At 42.5% G+C, this 20784-nt stretch overlaps 1 protein-coding gene across 1 annotated transcript in view; it reads right to left on the reverse strand.

Moving 5' to 3' along the window:
• taok2b (TAO kinase 2b) overlaps window positions 1-17569 on the reverse strand; it is a 31795-nt gene extending 14226 nt beyond the window's left edge. Inside the window, exons 1-11 of the mRNA XM_078278632.1 lie at window positions 16996-17569; window positions 15049-15189; window positions 11756-11827; window positions 11569-11670; window positions 6660-6705; window positions 6425-6521; window positions 5041-5154; window positions 3429-3520; window positions 3175-3268; window positions 2370-2451; window positions 602-769 (exon numbers count right to left, since the gene is read on the reverse strand). Of these exons, the coding sequence (XP_078134758.1) occupies window positions 602-769; window positions 2370-2451; window positions 3175-3268; window positions 3429-3520; window positions 5041-5154; window positions 6425-6521; window positions 6660-6705; window positions 11569-11670; window positions 11756-11827; window positions 15049-15180 (999 nt within the window). The 5' untranslated portion in view covers window positions 15181-15189; window positions 16996-17569. The remainder of the gene's footprint in view (window positions 1-601; window positions 770-2369; window positions 2452-3174; window positions 3269-3428; window positions 3521-5040; window positions 5155-6424; window positions 6522-6659; window positions 6706-11568; window positions 11671-11755; window positions 11828-15048; window positions 15190-16995) is intronic.
• Window positions 17570-20784: the final 3215 nt, after the last annotated feature.

Genomic DNA, 20784 nt, shown 5'->3' on the forward strand with positions numbered 1-20784 from the left:
TGATCCTTTCATTACTGTACTCTACTGTGTTTTGTCAACCTCGCCTGCTAGTGTTGCAGCATTGCTCTCATTTATGACAGCAGGTTTCTACGGTGTGAGCATTCCAACCAGGACTTGGATCAGGTAGCTTGGGAAAAATAAGGTTTGTCAAATTTAGTCTACAGCTGTTATTTCAATGTGTCAGATACACATTCAATCAACATTTAGGTAAATCGGTACCTACAATCAGTATCGGATTGGACACCCAAGGACTCGGATCGGGGACAAAAAACTTGATCAGGACATCCCTAGTTAGTACATTGAGAAAGCCAATATTGGCCAGTATTTATCCATCAGTCACTGACTTTTATTTTATTTTTTCTTAATTTGTTTTTTAAAGATTATTTTTTGGGGCTTTTCCCTTCATTTGAAAGTGAATAGACATGAAAGGGGAAGAGAGATGGGGGACGACACGCAGCAAAGGGCAGCAGGTCGGACCTGAACCCTGCGCTGCTGCAGGACCCAGCCAACATGGGGCGAACGCCCCAGACTTCTATTTTTTTTAACCTCATGTCTCCCTACAGATCTGTTGGCCTCTTCCTCCCCTCTGTCCCATTCTTACCTCTTCCTCTTCACCTCCTTCTGGCGCGGGGCCGTTGTGTGCCTCATGGAAGAGGATTTTCTTCATCTTCCGGTACTGAAGGTTGTCCAGCTCGCGGACAGCATCCTTGGTGCGGGCGATCAGGTCCATCACAGCTGTCATGGGACGCTCTCTGCATAGGAAATGGTGCTGGATGGATAGAAGGGTTAAGAGAATGGATGAACAATAAAATAGTCACAGGATCCTGAGGGTCTGAGATCAAGAAAGAAATGCAAATTAGTTGTGTTACCATCAAGTGGTTTGGAGCGAGTTAACAACGTAGTTTCGTCAGAAGTTGGAGCTTTAGGCTACGCATGGCTGTAAGCCGCCAGTAAACGGATTAGAGGAAGTAGAGGTTGCTAGATGAAAACAAAACATTTGCCTCTGCCATCTAACCCAGAACGAGAGAAATGGAGACGTCTTCAGGAATTTGGTTCAATTGAGCAAGTTTGAATTGTTCTTTAATGTCCGTGAGTACTGACCATGTGTCATGCTGTCCGGAGACATGAAAGACATGTTAGGGGGATATCAGGGAGGCCGCCGACAGATGCAACACCTGAATAGTCCTGTGAGTAAATGTCTGCTACTTATTCATCAAAGGTGTTTCCACATCCCATTTAGCGAATCAAGTCTTTTCGACAAAGGCAAAAACCACCTCAAGCAAGCGCAAAATGCAAATGCAATACTTCAAAATGTGCGTCAAAATAGGTAAATGGAAACACATCTACTGATGCTCACACATTACACCTCCATTCACTGTTTTCCTTTGATATTAGACAAAGGCAAATCATTTGTTTCCCCAACAGCAACAAGCTGACCTGCTTGTTATGCCAGCACACATTTAAGTCAACTGGAACAGCAAACGTAAACAGAGACTACTATAGTATTTATTTTAGGGGTGCAAGATATATTGACTCAGTATCGTTATCGCAATATATTGAAAGTGTTGCAATAAGTATGCAATATTTATTTTATTTTGTGCAGCGCTGTGTCCCGTCCGTTGGCTGTGTGGCTTAGTTGGTTGATTTAGAGCCCGCTTGAAACGCTGTAATGATCATGTTTCATTGGCCAGTTACTGTGCCACTTGCACATGTTAGTACACAGCACACGGGTCCACTACGTGACAAACCCTATGGAGCGTACCATGTGACGTGTGTGCATATTTCAACAGAGTGACAGTGCAAGTGAAGAAATAGATAGAGACAACTAAACGGAACGAATCATGTTGTACCAGTCCAATATGAAAGTGACAATGTCACTGTATGACAGTATGACAATGTCAGTTGAAATAAACCTTGTGTTGTAAGAAAACTTGTTTAATTTGTTATGAATCTATTTTGATGCGTTTTCCCGTAACTTTTGTAATTTTACATGTGTTTAAAAATATCGAAATTAATATAGATATCGCAATATCACATTTTGTCAATATCCTGCAACCCTTATTTATTTACAGCTGGTTGTAACTAAAGAGAAAAGGGTAGCACTTTATTTTAAAATAACTAATTCAATTTGAACACCTGGTGTACAAAAAGGAACGAAATATATTTGTTTGCATCTGTTGAATTTGGCGCAGCACTTGAGAGCACCATATGTGCCCTTCACATAATGTACATCACATTATTTTATTAGAACATACAAATAATATTCATTCCTTCAACTTCAAACAATTCGTTCCCTGGCTAAAAACTCTAACAAAGAGATAATCACACGTTGCCGCCTGCCTTCATGTACAAAATCAAACACTTTGTACCTTGAGCAGCACATCAGAGGTAGGTCTGTCCTGGGCGATCTTTTGCAAACAGGAGTCCACAAAATTGCGGAAATAATCTGACCTGAAAACGATAAAATTGTCATTATAAAACCACCATTAACACTGGGATGTTATGATAAATGAAGCAGCTTGTAAATGACCTGAACTTCAACACAGATCCATGAATTTAGTTGGTCTCACTCAATACTTTTTAAAGCTCTATGTGCTGACGTTTTCATAGTAAAATATCAACTTTTAATTATTCTTTGTCAGTAGTTTTTTGCAGGATGTTATAAAGCATTTAAAACCCTTTAACATGTGCCTATTCTGACTGCATACTGGGGTGAAACAGTAGCATCACACAGGAGGTGTTGTGGGTTTATATTGAACAGAAATGATAAAACCAATGTGCTTCTTGATTCCCTGTGATCTGCAAGCACCAAGTCACACACAACACTTTATTGTCTTTATTGTCTAATGTAAAACTAACTGCAACAGACCGAAGCTGCAAATTCTGACTGTCATCATAGTGTTAAGTTAATTTTATTTCTACAATTTTAATTCCTTCATCAGCACTTTGTCAGCCTCTTGTACTTCCTGGAAATGTGTGTAAAATCATAAATGTAATCAATCCTCCATCCTTTGAAAAACATCATGTTGAAAGGGCCTCAGTAACATTAGAAGCTACTTTATAAAAGCAACATTTGTAACATAATCTCAAGCAACACAAGAAAATGCTCCTCGTTGCCCATTAAACCAACAACAAAAGTCTTATTTGCCTAAAAAGGACATTTAGGAATCTCACCAGTGATTAGACTGCAACACAGGGCTTTCATTCTGGGCGATGTGGTATAAGGCACTCATAGCATTCATGTTGAACAGAGGAGGCTTTCTTTCCGCTAGAGTGACAAAGCACGACATAGCGTGACAGAGAGTGGCAGATAAAGAGCAAGAACAAAAAAAGATGAGAGGAGAAAGCAAAGAAAAGGGTTTGATGCTTTCAGCTTTGTGAACACACAAAAGAACACACTTGTGGACAATGTTATGGCCATCTCTTACCCAGCTCTATGCAGGTAATGCCAAGTGACCACACATCCACCTTCCCGTCGTACTGACCCTCGTCCATGGCCAGGATCACCTCAGGGGCCATCCTGCATGGATGATACAACAAAGCAATTCAGCCTTTTCCATCTCTTTTCCTTTGATCCTGGCCCACCTCAGGGCTCACTGTCACCACATGAATAGACATGAACATTACAAGGGTTAGGCTGCCTCATGAACAACAACAACAATAACCTGTTGCCAATGAATAGTGGAGTCTGATGTCCCTGTGAGAAATATGCAGGTAGTGCTGAAAGGTTTAGTTGACAGACAGTACAATACTAAACACTTGCTGGTTCCAGCACCTCAAATACATACAGTATGTAAATATCTATTTAAATATGTAAATAAAGATCAGTGTGTCAATGAAAAAAACAAAAAACGTTCAGTTACCCTGCAATCTGTTGCAGGTTTTAAATAAGGGCTGCATTATATGATGAAAATATGCGATATACGTTATTGAATATCGCGATAACGATAAACAGATATTAAGTGTACTTTGTTCTTCCTTTCTGCGGCTTTCAGAATTCTGCTAAAATACAACAAATTGCTTGTTGAATTTAAAACAATGAAATCATTTCCAACATTCTTTTATTAAACAAATTGAACATTGAATTAAATAGAAAAGGCATCACTAAAAAAAGGAATGACAGTTACAGTTTAAAGTGCTGATATTTTCTTTCAACTGACACAAAAAAAAATCTCTGAGTGCCTTTCGCGACATGTCGCAGCCTTTCGCAATGTGTTTATTGCGCCAGATATATTGTGCAGCCCTACTAGATGAATTTGAAAATGAGATGGACTTTCTAGCGGCCACACATTGTTGGAACCTGTGACAATAAATCACGCACAGCCAGCCAGAGATGAGTAGTCGGCTATTTGAAGTTTGGTGTATTGCAAATAAAACTGAAGCCACCTGCAGAAATAGATAGATATTAGGAGTAAGAGGAGAAAGGGGTTTCTTTTTGTGATTGGGGTAAAAGGTAATCACTAAAGATTTTAATATCAAAATACATTTTTAATTTTACTTTGACTAAAGCCCTAGGCCTAATGCTTTTGTGAAAGGAAAAACTGGAAAAGGTCTGTAAATCTGGTAGACGCTGCCTTTGTCTAGGTTGAAAGGAGTAATAAGGTTTGCTGTTTATACACCCTCCTGTTGTTGTATTATAATCCTCATAAGTCAACAACACAATGTGATTTGTTGATTCCTTTATCCGTGTTGCAAAAGCTCAGAAAAACACTTGCTGTTACCACGGTAAATAGGACTGTCTCCAAATGAACCAGGACTGGACTCTTAAGGATTACAAAACGGCTTCCAGGTATATTATGATGCAGGGACATACTTAGTGGAGCTTAAGAACATCAGGGGGGTTAATTACATTTTTCATTAGCGGGGACCATTTTTTTAGTAAAAGTCTGTTGTTTGGGAAGCTGATGAATACGGACATGAGCACGGTGCAAGCGTTGCAGGGTCAGAATTTGGTGTAATTCTTATGAATCCACAAGGATTAACTGTCATCATCTAATGACGAGGATGACACCGTTATGAGGAATAAGTCTAATGTGTTACCAGTAAGGTGTTCCCACGAAGGAGTTGGCTGGGGCAACGATGGAGGCAGAGCCAAAGTCTCCCAGTTTGACCTGACCCGGCTCCGTTAGCAAGATGTTTCCTGCCTTCACATCTCTGAGAGAGAGAAATGATCAGATAAGAGAAAATGACTGGTCAGGAAAATCGTGAGGAAGACAAAACAAATAGAGACATATGAGAGAGAAAATGTATTGTAAGGCCCCGTTCCGACCTGGTTTTAATATCCGTCCTGGTTCTAATATCTGTCCCAAGCGATCTGATCACAAGTGGACGGCTCTAGGTACGTGTGTTTTCACCTGTCCGTAGACTGTCTCCAAATGCGCCCTAAGTGACCACTTGTAATCGGATCTCACTTCCCCGCTCTATATGCAAATAAACACGGACATCATTTCCGTTTGCATAGGCTGGTTATGTGCGTTTATGAATGTCAGTTGCTCCCCTCACATAAATCATGTGAAAAATGAAAAAAGCGCTGCCCAGTCTGTCTGTGTGCCAACCATAGACAGTATATGAAAGGGTGCCGACATAAGGATGTCTACTGACGGGCGGCGGGACTTGTTCAGGAGAAGAAATATGTTTTTAAAAGTCTCTGTGTTCAGCTCTCAGTAGATGTGTTGCTTCTAACTGAATCTCTGTGGTTTGAAGTTTAGTTTATATTATAACTGCTTTATGTTCGCTTATAGGAGTCGTCAGGAGCAATACATGTTACGTTAATGCTGATGAAGACCCAACATTTCTTGATTTTGTCGCTTCATAATAAAAGCATTCAAATACCAAAATAACGGGACTTTTATTGTGAAGAACCTATACTAGAGGAAATGAGACCGTTTCACATCCACTGCATTGACCACACAGTTCGCCGACATCGCTGTGTACCTCTGGTAATGCGAGACTAATGAAAAACATCCAAAAAACACGATTCACTCTCAGTGGTCTCTGTGATATGAGAAATACTTTGAATGAGTACGAAGTTCTGCTCACAGTTGAGTAGGCGGTCTTTAATGTGGACACACTCCTGTTCTCACTGCTATTAGAATGTGGACACTAAGACACTAAACCACCCACAAATGTGGTTTTTGAGATCTGATCTCAATGCGTCCTGAGAGCGTTTTCACCTGTACCTAGAGCTGTCCACTTGTGATGGGACCACTCAGGACGGATGTTAGAACAAGGTCGGAACGGGGTGTTATTAGATGCACTAAAATGTGTTGCTGCACAGTGTGTGAGCACAAACACCATTGCATAAGCTCATCTTAGGCAGCACAGTTTGTGCATTCTCCCCTGTATTTGTTTTGCCTCTTGTCACAAGAAGTGTGGGGGAGGAGAGGCGAATAGATACGGATAGTGAGAAAAGAACGGGGGTTACCTGTGAATCATGTTGTGAGAGTGAAGATACACCAATCCCTGCAATGCACCATGGGTTATGGCAGCTATTTCCACTTCCTGGAGGGGTTTCTTGTGGACTGGGAGAAGAGAGATATTTGGGGAGATCAGGCATTGCTAAGGTAAACGACTAAAATATAATTAACTCATTTGTTTAATCTTAATTAATTTGCGCCAATGTCTCAATTACTTATTTGTCTCCATTATTTCCTACTTACCTTCTAAGAGGTCAGAAGCCGAGCCCAAGCAGTACTCCATCACCAGCTAGGAGAGAAACAGAGGGAGTGTTAAACTGCATGTTATTTTAGGGAGGCTTAAATCCAGGAGCACACTTCATGTTAAGGAATGTTTTTTAAGAAAGCGTTTTTTTGGACTGGAGGCAGTTTTCCATGAGAATTCAGTACAGTTAATGAAGTGTGAGGGCTGTTGTTGGACTCAGGTACAGCCCAAAAGTGTTCCGATGTCCACCTCAAAATGGAGGTTGAAGCGTCTCCTACAGTCTGCATCAGATGTAAAACCCGAACTCTCTGCATAGTAGTAAGAAATTGTTTTATTAGAGAGAAATAGTAAACATACAAAAGAGAAAATAAGACAGGTCTCCTAAAATGAACAACTAACCTTATCAGCTAACCAGCTCTTGGCCGCTGAGGTCCCCGGGTTTGCGGCACCCGGCATTTGCTCTGTTGCTCTAGCAATTGTATTGATTAACATAAAATGCTAACGTTACCTTGTGTCTCTGTGGACTGGGTGTGTAACGTTAATAAACTTTTTCGGATATACTAGCGCGCGACAACGTGCACGGGCCTCCGTAGATGCCGCGCAGGATACGAGCTTCAAGGAGACGTTTATGCTCAAGGCATTGTTCGCAGTACTCTCCGAAACATCAGAGGGCGTACAGACAAAATACTCTGCGAATAAGCAAGAAGTAGTAGAGAAGAAGAGAGCGGAAGTAAAGGAAAGCAGGCTGCCTGGCAACGGTAGTAAACACGTCCATGTTAAACACCGACATACCGCGAAACATTACAATTATCCACTCTAATCATTAACGTGACTGTTGTTTATCGCCAAATCGAAATGACTGTCTGCTTGTACTTCTCCGGGAACCATCACCTTATCGTGGTGGAGAGGTTTGTGTGTCCCTATGAACCTGAGGGCTGTGTTGTCTGGAGCTTTGTGCTCCTGGTAGGGTCTCCCAAGGCAAAGTGGTCTCAGGTGAGGGGCCAGACAAAGAATGGTTCAAAAATCCTATGAAAAATCGAGGAAGGGATGAAGTGACCCTGCCCGGAGGAAGCCCGGGGCCCCCGTCTGGAGCCAGGCCCAGATGGAGGGCTCGTCAGCGAGCGTCTGGTGGCCGGGTTTGCCACGGAGCCCGGTCGGGCACAGCCCGAAAAAGCTACGTGGCGGACATCCCTCCATCCCATGGACCCACCACCTGTGGGAGGAACCGCTGGGGTCGGGTGCGCTGCCACATGGGTGGCAGTGAAGGTCAGGGGCCTCGACGGACCAGACCCGGGCAGCAGAGGCTGGCTCTGGGGGACGTGGAATGTCACCTCTCTGTGGGGGAAGGAGCCGGAACTTGTGCGGGAGGTGGAGCGCTACCGGTTAGATCTGGTGGGGCTTACCTCTACGCACAGTCTTGGTTCTGGAACCATACTCCTGGATAGGGGTTGGACTCTTTTCTTCTCCGGAGTTGCCCAGGGTGTGAGGCGCCGGGCGGGTGTGGGGATACTCACAAGCCCCGGCTGGCGCCGCTACGTTGGAGTTTAACCCGGTGGGACGAGAGGGTCGCCTCCCTACGCCTGCGGGTTGTGGGGGGGAAAACTCTGACTGTTGTTTGTGCATATGCACCAAACAAGAGTTCAGAGTATTCGGCCTTCTTGGAGACCTTGAGTGGAGTCCTGCATGTGGCTCCAGTCGGGGACTCCATAGTTCTGCTGGGGGACTTCAACGCGCACGTGGGTAATGATGGAGACACATGGAGAGCGTGATTGGGAGGAACGGCCTCCTGATCTAAACCAGAGTGGTTGTTTGTTGTTGGACTTCTGTGCTAGTCATGGATTGTCTATAACGAACACCATGTTCGAACATAGGGATGCTCATAAGTGTACTTGGTACCCAGAGCACCCTAGGCCAAAGGTCAATGATCGATTTTATAATCGTTTCATCTGATCTGAGGCCATATGTTTTGGACACTCGGGTGAAGAGAGGGGCGGAGCTGTCAACCGATCACCATCTGGTGGTGAGTTGGGTCAGGGGGTGGGGGAAGACTCTGGACAGACCTGGTAAGCCCAAACGGGTAGTGCGGGTAAATTGGGAACGTCTGGAGGAGGCCCCTGTCCGACAGACTTTCAACTCACACCTCCGGCGGAGCTTTTCGTGCATCCCTGTGGAGGCTGGGGGCATTGAACCCGAGTGGACAATGTTCAAAGTTTCCATTGCTGAAGCTGCGATGAGGAGCTGTGGTCTTAGGATCTTGGGTGCCTCAAGGGGCGGTAACCCACGAACACCGTGGAGGACACCGGTGGTCAGGGAAGCCGTCCGACTGAAGGAGGAGTCTTTCCGGGATAGGTTATCCCAGACGACTCCGGAGGCAGTTGCAAGGTACCGAAGGGCTGCAGCCTCTGCTGTGAAAGAGGCAAAGCAGCGTGTGTGGGAGAAGTTCGGAGAAGACATGGAGAAGGACTTTCGGTCGGCACCAAGGTACTTCTGGAAAACCGTTCGCCACCTCAGGAGGGAGCGGGGGAACCATCAAGCTGTGTACAGTAAGGATGGGGACGCTGTTGACCTCAACTGAGGAGGTAATAGGGGCGGTGGAAGGAGCACTTTGAGGAACTCCTAAATCCGACTAATACGCCCTCTATGGTAGAGGCAGAGCTGGAGGATGAGGGGATTGGCATCAATTTCCCTGGTGGAGGTTGCTGAGGTAGTTAAACAACTCCACAGTGGCAAAGCCCCAGGAATTGATGAGATCCGTCCAGAAATGCTTAAAGCTCTGGGTGTGGAGGGGTTGTCTTGGTTGACACGCCTCTTCAACATTGCGTGGAAGTCTGGGACGGTGCCTAGGAGTGGCAGACCGGGGTGGTGGTTCCCCTTTTTAAAAAGGGGGACCAGAGGGTGTGTGCCAATTACAGGGGTATCACACTTCTCAGCCTCCCCGGTAAAGTCTACTCCAAGGTGCTGGAAAGGAGGGTTCGGTCGATAGTCGAATCTCAGGTTGAAGAGGAACAATGCGGATTCCGTCCTGGTCGTGGAACAACGGACCAGATCTTTACTCGCAAGGATCCTGGAGGGAGCCTGGGAGTATGCCCAACCAGTCTACATGTGTTTTGTGGATCTGGAGAAGGCGTATGACCGGGTGCCCCGGGAGATACTGTGGGAGGTGCTGCGGGAGTACCGGGTGAGGGGGTCCCTTCTCAGGGCCATCCAATATCTGTACGACCAAAGCGAGAGCTGTGTCCGGGTTCTCGGCAGTAAGTCGGACTCTTTTCAGGTGAGAGTTGGCCTCCGCCAGGGCTGCGCTTTGTCACCAATCCTGTTTGTAGTATTTATGGACAGGATATCGAGGCGTAGTCGGGGTAGAGAGGGGTTGCAGTTCGGTGGGCTGGGGATCTCATCGCTGCTTTTTGCAGATGATGTGGTCCTGATGGCATCATCGGCCTGTGACCTTCAGCACTCACTGGATCGGTTCGCAGCCGAGTGTGAAGCGGCTGGGATGAGGATCAGCACCTCTAAATCGGAGGCCATGGTTCTCAGCAGGAAACCGATGGAGTGCCTTCTCCAGGTAGGGAATGAGTCCTTACCCCAAGTGAAGGAGTTCAAGTACCTTGGGGTCTTGTTCGCGAGTGAGGGGACAATGGAGCGGGAGATTGGTCGGAGAATCGGCACAGCAGGTGCGGTATTACATTCAATTTATTGCACCGTTAGACGAAAAGAGAGCTGAGCCAGAAGGCAAAGCTCTCAATCTACCGGTCAGTTTTTGTTCCTACCCTCACCTATGGTCATGAAGGCTGGGTCATGACCGAAAGAACAAGATCCAGGGTACAAGCAGCCGAAATGGGTTTCCTCAGGAGGGTAGCTGGCGTCTCCCTTAGAGATAGGGTGAGAAGCTCAGTTATCCGTGAGGAGCTCGGAGTAGAGCCGCTGCTCGCTGCGTCGAAAGGAGCCAGTTGAGGTGGTTCGGGCATCTGGTAAGGATGCCCCCTGGGCGCCTCCCTAGGGAGGTGTTCCAGGCACGTCCAGCTGGGAGGAGGCCTCGGGGGAGACCCAGGACTAGGTGGAGGGATTATATCTCTAACCTGGCCTGGGAACGCCTCGGGATCCCCCAGTCGGAGCTGGTTAATGTGGCCCGGGAAAGGGAAGTTTGGGGTCCCCTGCTGGAGCTGCTACCCCCGCGACCCGACCCCGGATAAGCGGATGAAGATGGATGGATGGATGGATGGATGTCTGCCTGTAACACTGTTAAGAACACTCTTTCCATGAAGCATTCTTTAGCTTTGACAAAACGATCTCATGTTTTTCCACACTCTACAGCAAAATGCTTCTTCTTCGCTCTTCTTCTTTTCTCGTCTCTCTCTGACCACATATTTAAGGCTGTTTGACTCGCTGTGGTCTGTACAAGAATCACACAGATGTGTGTAGAGGCAAACCTGCTCATCAAAAATTTGGAGGTGCACGGCCACATGCCGCGACCGCTCGCGGAGCCTTCACGCTGGAAACGACAGCCGTGGTGACGTCATTTTAGGAACACCGCGGCTACCATAAACCAAGCTTTAGACTGGATGCTTTCTGCTGAGATGCTGAAGCACTGACATTGTGCTATTGTGGTAAGCTAGTTAGGTTTTACAATATATACAATTTAGAGAGTTTTGGTTTTGTTTCAAATTATCCTAAACTTTTGACACTTTTTCATTTTCTCTGGTCTGTCCTTTCTCTTCGCCCCCTGCTATTTCCTCTCTCTTTCTCCATTTTGCAATCCACGCCATTTTCTTCAGTCGCCTGTACACAGCCTGTAAGCGCGTTCTGTGACAGAAATAATCATCTGTGTGAAACACAGTGGGCTGTATAGTTATATGGATTAAATTAAGCTTTGATGCAAAGAACTGCAGACACACAGACACACACACTTACCCATGCTGTGTGCTCTCTCAAGTAGCAGCCATGGTACTCGACAGTGTTGGGGTGACGCAGTTTCTGGAGGAACTTCACTTCCTTGATGATATCCTGCCATTTCTGGAACATCAGCAGAGCCACAATCATTGATGAGCAAACCTGACTGATAAACCGATGTTACATCTACAGAGTTGCCAGGTCTTACCTCATTGGACTGTTTGCCGCTGTAGGACATCTTCTTAATGGCCACCACCTCATTGGTGCGGATGTCATGAGCCTAATGTTGTAATGATAGGGACAACAGACAATAAATTAAATTTTTCCAAGTCTTCTTAAGTGTTCTTTAAACATGTTCATGCTTGAGAACTCTGGGGTTAATCAGCCATTTTTACATCAGACCCAAAAGAGAAATCACTGTTACATAAAGCATGGATTTCTGCTGAGCCTCCTTCCCTCTTCTTTTCTACCCTCTCCCGCTGATCCCTTCATCCATGAGTGGCTCCTTTTCACCCTTCATTAAACAGAGCTTTTTCATCCAGCACTTACGAGTTGTCCTTTGTCCTTGACTCGCACCATGCTCATCATCAGCTGATTTGTCCCCCTTGTGTTCTTATTGGCAGGACCTTCATCATTACTGTCCCTCCTGTCTAATAGACACCATCTCTGACATGCAACATCACTCCCACCATTGTCTGTCATCTATTCTCTTTAGTTTTGCTTACCTTTTTATACCATCAACCAGTTTGACCCAGGCAATATTCACCACAATGACTACACCTCAATGATGGGAAAAACAGCTGTGTGTTTGTCAAGCTCAGAGGAAGGGTTTTTTGGGTTGAACAGTCCCTCCAGGATTTCACGATGTCGCGATCGCGCCAATTCACGCAAATTCAACCAATCACCGCAAATTTGGTGCGACTCGCAATTTTGACCAATCACCGCAACCTTTCCGCACATTTGACCAATAAACTGAAGTTTCCCGCGACTTCAACCAATCACAGCAGTCCCACATGCACTCTGAGAGCCAATGACCAATCGGGAGTGAGAACGGGTTGATCATTTCCTTGTTTTTGATATGAAGACGAGACGTGTGTGTGACTCATTTACCAACAAAACGTACAGCGAAAGACCGTGCAAAACATTTCAGACCGTCCGATACATTTTAACATCAATGTAGACTTTAACGATTTAAAAGTCGCTGCCGTTTCCATCCTGGCTGTTGGCTCTCTGCAGCGGGTGGGGCTACTGCTCCGTTCCCCCCCGCGACTGACGCTTACACAGACACAAACACACATACAAACAACACACACACGGTGGATGCAGGAGAAAAAAAGAGATGAGACGACACAATGACCTAAATTGAGGACAGCTGTGCTTGTTATTCTAAGTGCGATAATAAGTTAAAGTCAGTACTTTATCAAACCATATGAATGTGTGTCCCAGGCCAGGATAGGAAATAACTAACAATGTAAAAATCAACAAGCCACAGACACATATGTTCAAATTTGATTAATTCAATAAATTATTATGTTTTGTCTTAAATCCACCAGCCATTTTCATATTATACCAACATTTGCAGCATCCTGAGCTTCTTTGGTAAGGTTACTAGGAAATCTCAGCCCAGAGTAGTTTTATTCTCCCCAAAACAAGTTTCCTTTTTATTTTGAAAGAACTATACAAAAAAAAAAAAAAAAAAAAAAAAAAGATCGCAACTTTTTTGCAACTTTCACCGTCTCCCGCAACTTCATTGCAACAAACATACAAAAGACATCGCAACTTTTATCGCAATTTTTTTTTACAAAAGCTCCTGCGAAATCAGGGATTTTGGGCCGCAACAATCTGAAAAAAAGGCCGCGAAATCCTGGAGGGACTGGTTGAACACTTGTAGCAACAATCTGATATAGCTTTGAGCTGCTACAACTAACAATCACTATTAGTATTTTTTTCATTGCTTATTATATTTTAATTAAATAGATTTGTTGCCTGCCGGGTCGGGACGATATTTCCCGCCACTATCCTCGGGCCGGGCCCTTGATCAAGCATTTGTTTTTTTAATCATTACTTTATTAGCCTACTTGGGTGGGGAGAAAGCTATGTCTCTCCAGCTTCTCCTGTAGTTCTGGGTATATGTCCTGCACTGACTTGAGTGTGAGGTAAACTGTGCTAAAATCATGTCTCCCCCATCTGTAGCATTGTCTTCCATAATTGCGCAACCAGGCCAGATTGTTTCAGATATCTCACGAGTCCTTTATGATGTCAGTTATAACGGCCCACGTATTAAAAAATTGTCGGGTTAAAAACGGGCTCGGGCTCATAGTTCCAGTTAATGTGTCGGGCCGGGCCGGGCTCGGACACAACATGCACTGTAGATTATTAGTAGTATCCCAACGGTACGTTGATTCGTTTTAATGCCCCGCTATGACTTAACATCAAGCATCATCAAACGCTGTCAGTCGGCAGTGTTATTTTTTTGGTTTACCATCATCATGAGTGACCCAATCGATTACAGACTGTTATATTAGACACTCTACAACTTGCCTTATGTTGGATTTATTTGATACATCTGATTTCATATGTTGCTAAAATTGCACTTTTTTTACTGTAAGATTAAAAGGGAGAAGAGCTTGGATGTTAAACAAGAGTGTATTCATTATTTTACCTACTACTGTTAAAAAAAGCAAACACAGGCTACTCTTTTGCACTTGCTCTGTTTACTTTAAGTTTTTATTTTTGTATTCCTCCTCAAAGTGACTTTATTTTGTCGTTGGATTGATAGCCTACATCTGGCTTCAGGTTGGACTACAAATTCATTTTACTTGAACAGTGCAGTGTTAAACAGTTTTAATAAATAGAGACTTACCATTACTGTAATTGAGTAATGGGAAAATAATCGCTTATTGAAAAATTAATCGTTAGATTAGTCGACTAAGCAAAAAAATAATCACTAGATTAATCGTTTAAAAAAATTATCGTTTGGGACAGCCCTAATTTAGTTTTCATATTTTTTTCACTTTTATACATGCATTTGTCATGGTCCTCCTCAGTTTCTTATTTAAGTGCTCTGAAATGCACTTTGCACATGTAAATATGTGTATTTATGTTTTAAAAAAGATGATGTACGTGTCTTTTCGAAGGCTGTTTTTGAAAAATAAATTTGCTTGGTTTGAATTCTATAAAAGTGGGTCGTGACTTAATGATGGGTCACAGGCTGAGACCAGTTGAGAACCCCTGACCTAACAGATATTAAAAAAGCTGTTTTTAATCAGCAGGTACTTGATTCCCTTTCTGATAAATATTCAGGTTCAATTTAATTTTGCACCTGAAATTCATACAGCTCAAATTGTAACTTTTGACTGTTTAGTGTATCCATATTATGAGGCCGGCTGACAGAGATGAAAGACAAGATTTACAATTTAAGAGGATGCCATTGGTGCTGCAGGATACCACAGCGGCAACTACTTACTATTACAGACCCAAACACCAAGGAATACAACTTACGAAGTAGACTGCTCCGAAGCTCCCATGGCCGATCTCCCTCAGGTCCGTGAAGAGCTTCTCAGGGTCCTCCCTGAAGAACAGCTCAGCCACCTCCGGGTCCTTCAGGCTCCCGGCCCGCACACTCGACGGCATGGCCAGCGCCTGGTGAGCGTGGAAGAGACACACTGCGTGAGCGTCTGTTATTTGAAAGGATTACCAACATATGCGTTGGAAACATGAGCCACCTGGGGAATATGGTCACTGACTTCTCTATGCACGTTACAACTTCACTTAATTGCATCTATGTTAATATTAATGTGCATGTATTTTTCTTTTGTAGATTTCAAACTTGTTAAACTCAATTAAGATCTGTTAAAAAAAAAGAAATATGCTCTAGTCTGACATATACGCACGCACGCAAATCTGTGTTGGCTCATATGGATGGAAAATAAAGTGCCGATCAGCTTCAATTGACCATTCATCCACCCATTCATTGATCCATCATCATCCATCTGTCTCTCTAGCAGAAATATAAGGCTAAAGAATACTGGCAAAACTTAAAATTGCTGTATGTATCCTTTTACAATTAACACTGAAATATTCAAAAATAGTTAATTATCATAATGTCATACAGCTTTTAGCTTCTGTAGCTCCAATTGTAAATTAGGTGGAAAAGAATACCTGTTTTTGTACTGCATAACCATTTAGAGATCAAAATATCTTAAATTGCAAATGCAGCGTTTATTTCCTCCCTCATGTTAAAGTAGGACTCAAAAATCCACAAACAACTCTTCACGTTTTTTAACAAAACAATCCTCCTGGGCAAAACTTTTGACTGGTCATTCACTGGTCCTTCAACAGCCTGCACACTCAACAGTATGGCCATCACAGTGAGACAATGGACAGCGTACAGCAGACAACAGCAGGGCCCAATTTTACAAGATAAAAGTAATCCGTCAACCAGTCTAGCAGGCCCATGATTTGCCTATCAAGTTTCACCTTTGTTCTAGTACCACTATAGGGTTTGATATCTCTCTGAAAAGGTCATCAGAGGTTTCCTGGCCAATGATAGAACTATAGCCAAAGGAGTGGCGTTCACAATGGGATAAACAGGGCCAAACTTCAGTAATAAATGTGTTTTGGGAACTCAGATTAGGATTATATTATTATATTACTAAAGGTGCAAACTGGTCACTGATTAATTCAGTTATGTTATGTTTTATAGGGTAAGGCGATATGACAACAGCCTGGCACAGGGTATATCATGGGACATCAGGATATTGTCAAAGGGCTAATGTGGAAATGTAACACATGCTCCATATTTTTTAAGTGGTCAGTAACTGAAAAACTGGGCCTTCATGTCAGCATTTCCACACAAAATGAACATGCATGAAACGTTCTTTGAAGGCCATTTTGCTACTGTCAAAGAGGAAGCATATAGTTCCTTTGAAAGTGAGAACACGCACGCACGCACGCGCACGCACACACACACACACACAGGCAACAATTGTGTGGTTTCATTCAACATTATTTCTCTAAAATGCAATTTCACATCCTGGGAGCTCCTTGTGCATGTTCTGGAAAACAAAATGCTTATTGTCCTTGGTTTGATGGACAGAGAAGTTTGTGTCTTATGTCGATAAGAGTTTGCCATCAGTGTCATGTACAGTGTGCATCTCTGCTGAGCAAGCCAGATGGCTTTTGCACTTGGCTGGTCAATTATGCTATATTTGCTTTGATCATCAAAGAAATGCATGAAATACATTATTCAATAGTAGACAACAACAATTCAAGGATGGCTGGGTGTTCAGGCTGCAGGCCAACAACAAGCCTACATGGCAATGTCAACGTCTCCAGGATCTGAAAATGAAGTAGTTCATTATGGTAGGTACTCTTCTCCCTGCAAAGAGAGACAGAGGGGCGAATTCGGCTGCTTTCACATGCTGAATGAGTTATAACGTGTCTTACCGTGGCTTTTGGGATCCACTGTAGCTAGCTCTGGAGCTAGCTAACCGGCCGGCCTGGCTGGAAAATATTGGTCTCACTCCCCTTTCCTCGGCACTGGTGTGTCTATTCAACACGAGCACACCACATTCTGTCTGTCGATGCTTTTACTAAAACTCCTCTCCATCCTGATGCTCCCAGTCAATTGGACAGCTAGCACGTCTGCACGACTTGACACGAGTAAAGTGCCAGTCAATTAAAGTGACAGCTAGCTGACTGACGTCTGCCAGCTAAACTAACGGTAGCCAGCCAGCTAGTAGCAGAGCGGTCTCCCAAAGAAAATCAGAGGCTCGCTCTAGCTGATGTTAGCAACACGCTAACTAAATAACGTAACGCCAGGGGCTGCCTGGGACGTTTTCAATGGGAAACTGATTCATTAATTTCCACGGGTCCGCTCCGTGCTTCACTTTGGACTGTCATTACGTTAGTGTTGTCGGCGGAATTCATCTCCAGTTCGTGTTATCCCCATTTTGCTCGACTCTCATCCGTTTTTGTTCAGGACTTCATGATGGCGGAGCGGGGCGGGATCCGAAAGGAAAACGGAAGTGTTCTTCTTCGACGATTCGAAAGCAGGCACGCGAGCTGCGACGATGCCTCCGTGTGGCCCAGGAGGTTCACCAAAACATACGGCAAAGTAAAAGCAATCAACAGTTGTGGAAGAAATATTTTGAATATTTACTTGAAAAGTATTAGTATTACTGTAAGTACAGAAATATTAGTGTATTGGTGTATTCCCTCTGAAAATGTTGTGGAGCAAAAGTATAAACTATCTTAAAATGGTAATAGTAAAGTAAAGTACTAGTACGTCAAAATGATACCTAAGCACAGTAATTGAGTGCTAAACCAAAAACCTATTTGTCTCGAAATTCATGCCTGTTGATAACTATTGTAGTTTTTTTAAAACAGAACAAGAGTCGTTAACCCATCTTTTTTATGGTTGTTCATTTTGTATTGCATTTTGGAAAAGCTTTGAAGATTATATGGTATCTAAAACAAAACATACAATCACACTTAAAGGGAAACATTATTACTTATTTTGAATGTAAAGATAGAAAGTTATGTAATATTGTAAATCTCTTTATTTTATTAGGTAAGTTCCATATTCATAAGGCAAAATGTTCCAGATCAACACCGTGCTTCAAACTATTCCAGGTTGAATTTGACATGTACTTTGAGTCTCTTAAGTTGGTATTCAATAAGAAAGCTATTTTAATATCTGATGTCTACTCTAATCTCTTTGTTTAAGTGCTCCTGCTGTCTACATTATTAACGATTTTTGAAAGCCTGTCCCCTTTGTTTCTTTAGAGCTAAGCTCTGCGGTGACGACCACATCGAAAATGATAAGAGTATACTAAAGGAAAAGCTTCTGTAACTATGGGGAATGAAACCTCAAAACCATGCGAAGCATCTGGACCCATAGTGGGTGAGATGGTTAGAAAGTATGGACCGGACTGCTTGAGATATCTGTCATATTGGTCATAAAGCTTTGGCTTTCCAAAAACTGGATCACTGAGTACAGGAAAGTTATTTTATCTTCTTTTATATATTTATTTAACTGTTTTAACTGCTCTTCAATGTTTAATTTTTCTCGTATTATTATTAATTTTTTAATCTGTTTTCATGTAAATCTGTTTTTAATTTTTTAATCTGTTTTCATGTAAAGCACTTTGAATTGCCCTGTTGCTGAAATGTGCTATACAAATAAAGCTGCCTTGCCTTGCCTTTATTTCCTTCTATTTAGACTATTATTTTTATTTTTACTTTTATATTATATTATTTGTATATATTTGTTTATGTATTGCAATGTCTGAACTTCTGTAATTTACTTTTTTGAAATAAAGTTGAGAAAAAAACAAAAAACAAATGAGTGCTAAACCAATCAGAATTTAGTCTAATTTGCACATCATCATAAAATGATAATGACAATATATAAATACAAATAAATAAATTTGATTTATAATCAACAGCTTTTACAGTAAAACAAAACTATATGGGCCAAATAATGAGAAAATAATTTAATTATAAAAGTAATTTAAAACTGTCATCATAAGAAGTGATTTCTACATCTGTCCACTAACACAATAACACAATAAATCATAACTAATTCAGACTAACATCAGAGTTGTAGCTATGGAAATTTAGCTCAACAAATATAAATTGGTTTTTGGGTGTAATCCTTGCTGAAAAATAAAGTTATAAAGATGTCATATAGATTTCTGATTGCATAATGCATCACAAACTAAAGGCTTGTTTTTATTCATGATCAACTAACTTCCAGCTATTTTCCGATTTGCATTTTTTTATTTACTAGCACTTCTACTAATAGAGATTTACCTATGCTACGCCATTTTGCAAGTTGCAAATGATGAAATACCTGGGGGAAATTTATGGCGTAATCTTTTTGAGATTTTCTTTTTCAAATCTCTTAATAGATTTTTGAAGTTTTACATCTGTGAAGGTATTTTGATGGCAACCTATTTCTGCGTGCACAGACACGTATGATCCCAATCCCACATATGGCTTGTTTGGCCGAGCCTTTGCTCTCATAATCCACTCAGTATAATCTCTGTGTTGTTTACTTATATTTTAAACACACACACACACACACACACACACACACACACACACACACATACACATACACATACACATACACACACACACACACACACACACACACACAAACACACATACAAACAAACAAACAAACAAACAAACAAACAAACACACACTTCCATATCCTTCTATATTATCATTCTCAGTTGCAAGCAGCTGCTGATATACTGTACAGTTTCTTATCCACAGTCCACAGTTCTGATTCAGTAGGGCTGTTGACTGTGCTTTCATGCGCTGTAATAGCATCTTAATCCTGTTACTAATCCAAAAAATGTAACATATTCTTCATCCAGCCATAGCTCCTAATCTTCTATAATTTATTTTATACTTTCCTTACCCTTATATTCCTCCTTTCCTCCACTGCACAGACATCTTTTCACAGCCAGGGGTGCAGCTTTGCATAACACGGCAGCTGGCCCACTGCACGAGAAAGGGGCAAAAGATAATAAAATCATTACTAGCTCCTGCTGCGGATTATGCTTCTTATGCAAACAGATTTTTGATGACTTTACATAACAGGGAAGCAGGTCAAGGGGGACTAATTCAGAGAGGGCACACTCACTATGAAGACCTAGTGCTTAAATGTGCTGTGGTTCTTTAATACATCCGAAATCTGTTTTGTCATGTCTTTGAAAACAATAGGGGTTAAAACAACACATAAAGGATAAAAATGAGGCTCCATTCTTTTATAGTGTCCACTGTTTTCCCAAAAGAAACAATAAAGCTTATGATTTGAGTTCAAACTTGACAGTGTAAAACCTAATTAGTCCAGATTTAACACATTATCATCATGTATTTAAAAAACTTCACTCTTTGAAAAACAATGCTTTTTACACAATGACTCTCCGTTGACCCTATAAGAATAGATATGAGTGTCCTTATCCAGAAACGCTGTGATAACTACTATATAAACTGTGCTGGGAACTTTTACTAGAACGGTGCATGTCTTGTATGAAGTGGGATTAAAAGTAAAACATGTTACAAGATTATGGTTGGTCATAGAGGATTCTGGGGAAAGTTCAGGTGACGCAGAAGATGAGAGAAGATAGGGAGAAGAGTCCGAGAAATTTTAACACACAAAACACACATGAAAACAAAATCACTTCAACAAAATCAAGCAAACACAAAATAAGCAGA

The sequence above is a fragment of the Sander vitreus genome, chromosome 21, assembly GCF_031162955.1.
Source record: "Sander vitreus isolate 19-12246 chromosome 21, sanVit1, whole genome shotgun sequence".
In the NCBI taxonomy this organism is placed as follows: domain Eukaryota; kingdom Metazoa; phylum Chordata; class Actinopteri; order Perciformes; family Percidae; genus Sander; species Sander vitreus.